The 11,728-nt window shown below is 39.6% G+C and overlaps 1 protein-coding gene across 1 annotated transcript; it reads left to right on the top strand.

Moving 5' to 3' along the window:
- Nucleotides 1-1,217: 1,217 nt before the first annotated feature.
- LOC110336275 (mas-related G-protein coupled receptor member B5-like) lies at nt 1,218-9,934 on the top strand. The gene is given in 2 exon segments (XM_021218708.1): nt 1,218-1,316; nt 8,801-9,934. Coding segments are annotated over 2 exon segments (1,233 nt in total).
- Nucleotides 9,935-11,728: the final 1,794 nt, after the last annotated feature.

Raw genomic sequence — 11,728 nt, 5'->3', positions numbered from 1 at the left:
CTCTCCCCTTCCAGATCATTTGCTTACCCCATTACTCTCTCATCTTTGCTCTCCCCTATGGAACATTGCTGACCATCACCTACCTCGAGCACACTCTGCTTCCTGCCCATTACCTGTTAATATTGGAGACCAAGTCCTTTTATCTCCTCCATGTCATCAACCTTCACCTTTCTCTCCAAAGTGAAGAAATTTAAGTTTTAAGGTAATCCTTGTAACTCCTACAGCTGCTAAACTCGAGGGACTCTCTCATTGGGTTCACCTGTCCCACCTAAAACCCTTCATTCCCCCACCTAAAGATTATTCCTCTTCATACACATCAACCCTAACAGGACGGTGCTCCATTAAGCTCCAAAAGACATCAAGACCGCTGGTCTTGTCTCATTCTAGAGAATGAGGCCTCATTCCAACAGCCAAATCTGGCCACACTGGATGAGACACTGGATTAGGTGTGGATTTTTCATCTTTTCCCTGCTGCTCATTTCCATCAAGGGTAGTGCCTACATCTGGAGATTTGAAGTTCAAGAAACGCCTGCTGACAACAAGCAGACTTTCCAAAATAGGATCAGGAAATGGCTCCATAGCTGGGTGCCAGAAACTGATCCAGATTGCCATCATTCCTATATCTGTGACTCCATCCACATATTGACCATTATACCTGTTTTCTCTTTGACCAGACAAAAGATTATTGCAGAAAATGACCAGACGAGTATAGGGGCTGCCCATACTGGTCTTGTGAGATACACATGCTAGGGACATGGATTAATCCCTTCTTCTATCGATTCTGCAAGACACTCTTCTTCTACATCCGTGACCCATGGGACCCCAGGTGGGAAATTACTGGGAGTTACTGGTAAGATCTACAGCAAACTCAGTATAGTTCCCCAGTAAGTACCATCCATATTCAGAGAAAGTATGTCACAATTGCTCCACCTCTAGACATAGAAAAGTTAGGAGAGATAATCAAGCATTCCTCCAAGGTTCTTACTTCCCTGACTTCACCTCTAATGAATAATACTAACTTGTCATTCCNCCTGTTGCTTCAGACCTTGACTTCAGCCTACCAGCTCCTTAATGTTACCAAACCTGGGTACTTTAAAGATTGCTGGCTATGCACACCTCCCAGAACTAGTTCGCAAGTGTCAGTTATGTCTTCTCCAGTGATGCTGCCAAGTAACCTTACCTCATCCTTCATTAGCTGCCCTAACTCCAGTGTTGCTATGACCCTGTACCTCACCTCTGTTCCTCTCTTTGGTGTAAACCGTGCTTACTATCCAAAAGCAGATCGATTCTTCGGCAGCCATGGTGCTTCAAAAACGGTGAGGTCTAGACCTCCTGACAGCTAAAGAAGGTAGCCTTTGCCTATTCCTACAAGAAAAATGCTGCTTCTACGTCAACCAATCCAGGAGAGTAAAAAATAAGTAAAAAATTAAGGAGCTACAGGCAGACGTAAGAGACTTCAGCAACCGTGAGACATCTGGTTCTGGTACCTTTGAAAACCCCATATGGAAGTGAATCCTTCCACTCATAACACCTTTCTTTGTTATCTTCCTGGCATTATTATCTGCTTCTTGTTTTATTAATCTTATCTCTACCTTCCTTCAGAGACAAGTACAAAAAATTCTATCCAAGCTGTTATTCAGCTCCTGTTACAAGATTACCAGCCGCTGCCCACAAAGAAATCGCTGTCCATAGAAGAACCTGATTCAGACAATTGCCATACAGACTCCGATGGTGAAGACCAGATATTCCCTGAAAATTGACGACACCCCTGAACAGCAGGAAGTAGCTTAAGAAACACGACACCCCTATTCCCGCTTCACCATTGGTTTCCCTTCTCTTTTTCTCCCCTTCTTTTTATAATAACAAGAAGGGAGGAATGTTAGCACCAGGATACTCCAAGCCCCGCCTAACCATGTGATCCTTGACCTGCATCGCCAGGACAATGAGCTTCTATCCCACAATCCACTTGGCTCAGTTCCCACCCTCACTGGTGTGATGTCATTTTCTGTATAAAATAAGAAGTCATCTTCTCGCTTTCTTCACTTTCTTCTCTACCCCCTCTTTCTCTCTCTCTCCTCTTCTCTACCCTTCTACCCACTTTCCCCTCCCCCATTCCCACATAATTAACCTTTCCCATGTGGAACACCTTGGCCTGGTCTGCTGCTTGGTTTATCCGCCCAAAATATAAAAACCGCCAGTAAGTTTCATCTTAAAATCCCCAAAGAACCCTCACAACTGAAATCTTGGTTGAAAAAAAGGCCATCAGTTGCTCATAGGACACAGTTAAGCCACATCCAAAGCCTATGATTCTTCCCACAAACTCTGAACATCTTGTCCAAAATATATTCTAAATGAAATAATATTTGGAAAAAGTAGAAAGGAATCTAAGGCACCTGTGATTTGAAGGCTGTAAATGTAGAGCATATAAGAAAAGTCTTGAAATCTGAGAATTTACCCCCTGTGAAGGTAAGGGTTAATAGATTTTATGAAGTAGGATAGAAGGTTATGCAAAATTGCTGAACTCAGCATTTCACAAGATAGGTGTGCCAACACATTGATGAAATAAAACAAAAATGATATTTCTAGTCAGAGGAGCTAAAGACCACTGACTACAAGACAATTAAAGCACACTTTTTGATTACTGTACAAGAGCTGCTTCACACTAATGCAGGGTCCAGGAGATCACCACTGGATATGAGGAAGATAAGGTGTATATAGAGTTCATGTGTAGGGGTTTCAATATGAGAGAAATGGGTGGCGTCACAGGAGAAAAACATAGCAGGTGGTCAAAACAAAGTCATCACATCAGGCAGCCATAGAAAGGTAGACATAGTTGGTCACAGAAACTGTGAAAAAAATAGTGTAGCATGTTTATAAATGCCATTTTTAAACAAAGGCAAAGAAGGGAATCCAGGCCACTTGAGCATGGCTCTGGCAGGCCTTGCCCTTCTCCCACATTCCCTCTGCCTTGCTAAAAAAAAAAAAAAAAAAAAAAAAAAAAACTTTAGATTACATAACTAAAGCCAACCCCCAAGGTCTACTCCATTATTTGGCCACGTCCTTCTCCAGAGGCAATGATGAAGGTCCAGATATCAAGGTATTAAGTCCAGTAATCAAAAGTCTCCTTTGGCTCACCTAATTACCATACCTAATTAAAATTAAACTCTGCTTCCTAACATGGGGTTTTCCCTTGTGCCTTTACAAAATGCTGTTTTTCTTTGGGCCATGTCTACTTCCTTTGTATCCAGAGGTGGTCATTTGTCACCCAAGACAAGTCCCTCTTACCCCTCTCCCTTGCCACTTTTCTCTCCTCTCATTTATTCCCTTCCCCCTTTCCATTTTCCTCTATCTTCCATCTTTGTCCCTACTGGAGTAATCTCTGTCACTCTGAGGAAAATCTCTTTTTTGCTAAGCATATGGGCTTTGGATCTCTTGAGCTGACTTCAAGGTTCCACAGAGATATTACTACCATTTCTGGAATTGGCTATAAAAAAAACATTTGTAATAAATGATACAGGCTCATATCCCAATTCTTGAAAAACAGACATTTGATCATGAACAGGAATGAACATAGATTTTCTTTACTATGAATTGGCTTTTAAGTTTAAGACAGAGGTAGGCTGGCCACTAGTAATGAAAGTGCACAGATGGATGAGAGCTGGAAATTAGGATATTTGCAGAGGATTCATGGGAACTGTAAGGTTTAATGCCATTTGGAAGAAAACCACACTGAGTTCTGCAGTGCTGCAGAAGGAGCAGTATCAATAGTAGCCTTTCCTTCACAATTCAGACACCTGCCAGGCAGCTTGGTCTGCTTCTGCTTCGGTAATGTATTCACATACCTCAAAGTGGCACTACTAATAAGTCATGTTATAATGGGGACAATAATGGAGAGAAAAATTACTTACAGGAAGGTTGACCAGTTAAGATGGGATTGGGGAGGCCTATATGTGAGGCATGATGCACTTATACTTCAGTTATACAGTCACACACACCATACTGACACTGCCCAGTCTTCCTATTAATGGGAGTGGGTCCTTAAAGGAGGAAAGTAATTACTGGGAGATAGGTACACCTAAGTGGATGGCATGGGACAGGCTTATCAGTGAGTGGAAATGGGGCAGATGCCAAGAAACAACTTAGAGGGCATCTAGCAAGTTCTCTGTTGTGAGACTTGTTCCCAATAGTCATACTGGAAATCACATGGTCTGCTCAGTGTTTTTATAAGCCTCACCTGGGTCAGAAACTTTCACTCAGCTCATGAAGGCTAATAACAATCCCAGAGCAAGGCAGCAGAATCGAGAATAAATCTGTGGAAGGATCTCCTGCATTGTCTGCTCTCCACTTCTAGACCAAAAAAAATGGAAGAAAGGTAAGAATATATCCCAAGAATGAAAGCTACTGTCATGCTGAGTTCACATCCCTGTGTTGCTATGACAACATGCAACATGCATGGTTTAGGCCTTCCTGAGAAGGTATGAGACAGAAGCTTCCCTTTGAAACAGAAAGGTAGCTTGGCTTAAACACTTTTTATACTTTACCTCAAATCATTCTTATTCATACTCATCATAAAGAGGGAGGTGATATGCACAGTTTGTTTTTCAGGGCAAAACCTGTAAACAAATGTGTGGTTTGGTGGTTCCCAAAACTAAATCACCATGTGTGTATGTTGCCTCTTGGAAGAAATTGATGGCGAGAATGTGAGTAACTGAAGAATTCCAGAAGAAATGTTTATTTACAAAAATCATGAGTCCTAGGGACAGAGGGAATGCATGGGGACTGTGAGAAAGAAAGCAGTGACACAAGTAGTCTACTCCTAATCTTCAATAATCAGCAGAGGCCATTGCTACTGTAGAATGAGAATGAGAAAGAGACAAAGAGACGGGGTGCCATAGTAATACCTGTATTGTTGTAAAGGTATAATTGCATGCACAGGGATTCTTTGTTGCTGTCAACACAACTGACCAGGAGGGAGATAAAACTAAAAATTCCAGAGCTTTCTTTCTGTTCTCCATGGTTCTTGAAATGTCACCAACTGTATCAAAGAAAAGGAAAGATAGAGCAAGGGAACTTCTTAGAGCCAGATCTGACACTTCTGTAAGTTGTCAGGTGGCAGAGAGGAGGATGGGAAGACATACTTCCTCACATGCAAATCTTCCACCACTAGGTTCGCCGATTTAACTGTCATCAGATCATCCCCATCAGAGTTATTTTGTCCTGTTGCCACCTTGTTCTTCTAATGCTGAGTTTTGAGAGGATTCACCCACAGTGATCAACTTAAGATAGAAAGAAGTTTGTGCAGGAAAGCATAATTCTTAATGGGTACAGTATAAGAGTGGTCACTCACATACAGACTGATAGAAGAAAACCCTTGCAAGAAAGTAATTCTACATGGGTTGGCAGCTGTATCATGTTAGACATAAGATCTGCTATATTGCTGTTTCTCAACCCTAAAGGTGCATCATCATGCTGTGGGCAAAGACTCTTGGATACATCAGGGTGTCTGAGTAGGGAAGATTGTGAGACAAGCAAGAGAGTTGTTCCTCATCTGGCACTACTTTGCTCCAATTCTCCACTTGGTTCTGAATCTTCAGTGTCAGGTAATGTTTTTGTCATCGTGATCAAAAGGAATCCATTTTAAGTTAAACCTCAGATAATTGGTTAAGAGAGAAATTAAGAACCTTTGACTCTTTAGCAATGTGTAATGGTCTTGAAGTTCTCTCAGGCATTCTTTCATATGAAGATTTAGGTATATTCTAAAAATCATGGGACAACAGTGCAGAACAAAAAAAAATATTAGAAGTGATGTAGAAGATAAGAACCCAAGGATATGATATTAGTGTGATTTCTGAAATACCCTTCTGTACATCTAAACATGCATTCTCCCTGAGACAATATCACAACAAATGTTGTCTAAGAAGAGTATGTGCATTGTTGAGGTAAATGGAGGAAGTGACTGATGCATGCCTTAGTCCTTCTAGAGCTCCACATTTGATGGAGATGTGTACATCACACCATGCAAATGTATGTTCAAACTTTGAGCTACCATCAGCAGACATAGAACTTTTGTTCTTCCTTCCCCTGTCTACTCAAGTTACCCAAGGTGATGAAGCTCATTACTCTAAGAGTTAATGGTGGACACAGTACCAGCATGGATCTCTGCTTCCTAAGATGATGATATCTTTCCATCTGAAAGTTTCCTGTTTTGGTGGCTGTTCTATACTCTGAAGTTTTATTTGTCTAAATGCAGTAAAGGAACCCTGGATCCTGATAATAGCTAAGAGTATTGACTTTGGAGGACAGGTTTGGGAGAAATAGAACAGTTACTGTGATTCCAGACTGGCCTCAGACTCCCTACATCATGGAGAAAAATCATGAACTTCTGATCCTCCTGACTCCACCTATGGAGCACTAGGGTTACAGGTAAACACTACCTTAAACACATTTCTGCGGACTTAGCTGATGTCCAGTGCCTCCATTGTTAGCCCCATTTGATTAATCTCCCCTGCTAGTTCTCAAGTGTTCATTCATCCACATTTGCAATTGCCATCTTGTTTATAGTGTGGGTAAGTCTCCTTTTGCTTTTTCTTTACTACTTTCCAACCCACACAGAGTTGTAGTGTATTAAGAGATTGTAAAGGGATTAATCCTTTCTATGTTAGATGGATTAATGTATAAATAATTGCAGTATATGCCTGAGAACACAGATTCCACCTTCTGGTATAAACCAGGCATGGAGAGGCATGCCCACCATTTCAGTACTGAGAATATAGAGACCAGAGGATCCCTCAGTGTGCTGGTCTGCTGTTAAATCTTTGAGCTCTATGTTCAGTGAAATATTCTGTCTCAAAAAATAAGGTAGTTATATATTGAAGAAAATTTGATGTCAGATTATAGCTTCTAAAATTACCTGTGTGCATACTATGCGCATGCACATGTACATACACATGCAATAATACAATCACGCATTCACCCACACACACATGCATACACTTTGCTTTGGTTCTAAGGCAGTTTTTCTGCATTGGACTTCATTCTCTGAAATGAAGACCAGATACAGTCACTCATCATTTTGTGCTAAAATTCTATCCTCAGAAAACTCGCAAAAATATTTTAATGGTTATAAAGTAAGGAAACTGGTCATAGAGTAAGGAGGTTGGCAGGTTCAGAACAACTTCCCCACATGGTCTTTGGTCCAAAGTTCTATCACAGGGTTGCTATTGGTTAAGGGCAGAGGGAGAGCTATTTAGTTCTGATTGGTGAACAGAGACAAAAAAGGAAAAACAAAAACTTTTCCAATGGGAGTTGTGGCTGAGTTGATCTTACTTTGGCTTCTTCCTTCTGTTTCATGAAGCTGAACAGCCCTTGGCAAACAATTGTGCAGATGACTGAGCTGCTACCATCACGATCCAGCTCATCAGCTGTTTATCTAGTATCATTATGCCTATTTTAAGGTGTGGTGGTGTATGCCTTTAATCCTAGCAATTGGGTGCAGATGAAGGCAGATCTCTGAGTTCAAGGCCAGTCTGCTTTACAGAGTGAGTTCCATGAAAGAAAGCCAGGGCTACACAGAGAAACCTTGCCTCAAAAAACTAATAATAATAATAATAATAATAATAATAATAATAATAATAATAATAATATAATCTGTTGATGCCCAGATGATTCCCTGAGTAAGATTCTTGTGCTCCTGTGTAGACCAAGGCTCCAAAAAGGAATGAAGTGATATTTGTTAAAGCAATTATGTTTGTTGGGTGATAACCTTAAAAGCTCTTTTGTGAGATCATTTTGCACAGTATTCTGGGTAGATGCTTTTTCCTTCATGAAGACTTCTGTCCTGGATAAGAAGTTAGCCAGAAGTATCCTGTGATGCAAAGCTCTGTGACAGTCAGGATACTGTTCATGTTAAGCTATTGCAATCACAGGAACTGCCCTTATTCTGTATTATTGTTCAGTGTAGGAATGACAGGAGAATATCAGTGTAGTTTGTCTTTTCTTCAAGTATTTCTGGGGCTTTATGGGTGAGAAAGAAAAGAAAAGCCTATCAAGGATGTTTGTATGGGGGAGTGGAATGGACAAGCACTAAATGATGCTATCTGCCCAGCTACCCTGCTCTCTTTAATAGAATGTGTGCATGCATTTAGAGATCCCCCAGCTATTCTCAGGGATTGGGATACTATTCCCAAATGTAGGTGCTCTCTTTTTTTCTTTGCAGAACAGCCCACACTTCTCATGTCAGAGACATGTGCATTTCATGTAGGTAAAAGTCATAACAAGAACAAAATTTACTACAATTTTTCAGCTACTCTTGAATATCGGGCTTATTTGTTACAGATCTTATTTCTCCATTGTACCCCTGCAGAGAACAGGACACTGGTAGCCTAACAACTATCAGAAATGTGCTTGCTGTATCTCATGCCTTTTCTGCTTTCTAGTTTTAAAATTGTTAAATGAGCAACTGCCCTGTCTAACATAAAAAGCATGGCTATTCACATATAGGTGTTTATAGCAAGTACCATTCACTTTGTGACTCTCATTCATAACTCTCATTCATGATTCCATTTTGCCTGTTTGATAGATTCCTCCCTTGTGCCATCAGCTTCCATTTTCCTACACCTGAGAAGAAATGTCAGCCCTAGATCAGAAAGAATGTTGGTTTCAAAAATCTGTCTCTTCCTCACTTAACATGAAATTCCTAGCAACAGTACTGGGACCATCAACTACCTCATATCATACTGGTCTGCAGATAGACTGAAAAGTAAAAACTGGATTTAAAAGAAGTTTCAAGCACTTTTGGAAGGTTGGTAAATTAAATTCTGTGATCTTGTTTCTTCCTCCTAATGTACCTGTGCCAGACATTCCTACATAGTCACATAGTCCTGAGAGAGAATACCATAGATTCATATCTCTATTTCTTTGCAGGAATGCCAGTGGAAAATTCCTAAGCATGGATCCAACCACCGTGGTCTGTAACAGTAACAAAATAGTAGTCAATGGAACTTACTGCACTAATGATTTATCCTGGTTTACCACATTCAATGAAAGTTACTACACTAATGATTTATTCTGCTTTACCACATTCAATTTTCTTACTCTCATCATTGCAGTGCTTGGTCTGGCTGGAAATTCCATAGTGCTGTGGCTTCTAGCCTTCCATCTGCATAGGAATGCCTTCTCTGTGTATGTCCTCAACCTGGCTGGTGCTGATTTCTTGCAACTTTGCACACAGATTGTACATTCCCTGGAGTGTTTCTTTCTGATAAAAATTATTTTGTATCGTTTTGTCCTCATTGTATTTATTATTGCTTACCTTGCAAGTTTGTGTATGATTGCAGCCATCAGTGCTGAGCGCTGCCTATCTGTTTTGTGGCCCATCTGGTATCACTGCCAAAGACCAAGACACACATCAGCCATCACGTGTGCTCTGCTCTGGGTTTTCTCTCTACTGTTGATGCTTCTGTTTGCACAAAGCTGTGGCTTTCTGTTCAGTTATTGTGAATACAATTTCTGTATTACATGTCGGTATATCACTACTGCATTGATAATAGTATTATCTGTTGTTCCGTCTGTGTCCAACCTGGCCCTGTTTGTCAAGATGATCTGTGGATCACATAGGATTCCTGTTACCAGGTTCTATGTGACCATTGCTCTCACATTGATGGTCTTCATATTCTTTGGTTTACCCATTGGAATCCATACGTTCCTCTTGCCAATGTTTGTGAAGTTTCATTGCATATACTCTTACAATGTTATTAGAGTGATAGCATTCCTGTCCTGTGTTAATAGTTGTGCCAATCCCATCATTTACTTTCTGGTTGGCTCTGTTAGGCACTGCAGGTTTCAATGTCAAACTTTGAAGGAACTTCTGCAGAGAGCCATGCAGGACACTTCTGAGGAAGAGAATGGAGAGACGGATCCTTCACAAAGAGCCTAGTGCAGAAGTTGAGAGAATCCTTGATCAGACAGAGTTTATTTGAGAGCCAATTTTCCTTTTATCTATGTAGGCAGTTTTCACAACCTTGTTGACAATCTTGGTAGAGAAAAATTATCATTTTATAGAAATTCAGAGAAATGGGGCTTGTTACACAGAGACTGACTGCAGCACCATAAAGCTGCCTTATATGGGCCTCATTTCATCCATTTGTAATTTTGCCCTTGTAATCACTTGGGGCCAGAACAGCTTCCACTGTGAAAAACAACCACCCTCAGAACAAGGATCAAGGTAGTGCAAGAAATGCAGAAATTCTTTGCTCATTAAACTTGATAAAGATTATATGAATAGTATACTTTAAAGAAATGTCAATTTTTTTTACAAGTTGTTTTCTAAATTTTAAAAGAAATGAATGGATATGTCCACAATTTTAGTTCCTTCAATATCCTTATAGTTTAGAATATGTGCATAATTTTAAAATGTTTCTAATATAAATTGGTTAGTAGACAAATAAGCATCTTTAAGACTGCCTATTCTAAACTTTCATTCACCCATTGAAGTCGTCAACTTCAAGTATCTAGATTTTTGCCCACTAAAGAATAAGGATAGGTTTTATGCATCAACATGCAAGCACATGCAAATGCAGAGGGAGACTGTCTCCAGTATCTTTTTTTCATAGGTGCTTGGTTTACATTCTATGGCCATGCATATCCTCTCATTCCCTTGTCTTTGTCCTGATTCTCTTTCTGTGACAGTCTAAAACATCATGAAAAACATTTTTTAGTGAATGTCATTGAACTTATTTTCTCTTGGATTTACCCTCCATTACAAATGTATATTATTATAAAGTGTATAGCGTCCATAACTTGAATTGTGCATGTTTATATATTTTCTTTTTGAAATATTTTGTTTGAAATAGAATGCCATCACTATCTCCCTTCACTTTACTCCCTCAAGCCCTTCTAAGCCACCATCCCTTGAGCCCTTTCTGTGTCTCTACTCCTAAATAAATAGCTTATTAATTTTTGAATTTTAGTGTTATATATATATATATATACATATATATATATATGCATATATGTATATATGTGTGTAAAGACACTTGCTGAGTCTATTATTGTTTGTGTTATTTCAAGATTGACAATTATGCATTTAATAACAATAGGGAAGCTTACACCTGAGATAGATTAATTCTCCATTTTCTATTAGTCATGGGTTGCCTGAAGTTCTTTGTCTAGGGGTGATACCCTGTAAAATTTTTCTCCTTTCACATTGACATTTCTATTAATATTGCAATTCTCCCATTTTGTTTACTCAGCCATGCTTAGGAAAAACAGTTTCACAGCCAACTTTCCAGTATTCTGGCTCTTACAATCTTTCTGCAACATTTCCATGATATTCCTTGAGTCATAGATACAGGAGCTGTGATGAAGATATGCTCACAATCACTGAGATACCCACAATCTGTTCATCTCTTTTTTGTGTCCAGTTGTAGTTTCATGGCATGGTCTCTGTTAGCTATAAAGACAAGNTTCTTTAATGAGCATTGATAGCTATACTTAACTACAGTATAATATCATTTAGAATATAGTAAGAAATTATTCTGGTCTAACAACATGACAGAAATAGATTCTGTTTGAAGGATTCTATCCCTGGGATGATGCCTAGATTTCTAATACTACACATGATTTCCATCCCCTTGACTGAGCTTTAAATCCATTTAGAGAGCTGTTGGTTGCGACTGACATGTCACTCTGTTGATATGTTTATAGATATCTTCCCATCCTGTTAATTGTA

This window comes from Mus pahari, chromosome 19 (genome assembly GCF_900095145.1).
Source record: "Mus pahari chromosome 19, PAHARI_EIJ_v1.1, whole genome shotgun sequence".
Classification (NCBI taxonomy): domain Eukaryota; kingdom Metazoa; phylum Chordata; class Mammalia; order Rodentia; family Muridae; genus Mus; species Mus pahari.
The sequence above is the reverse complement of the archived record's forward strand: the minus strand, read 5'-3'. Positions and strand labels throughout refer to the sequence as shown.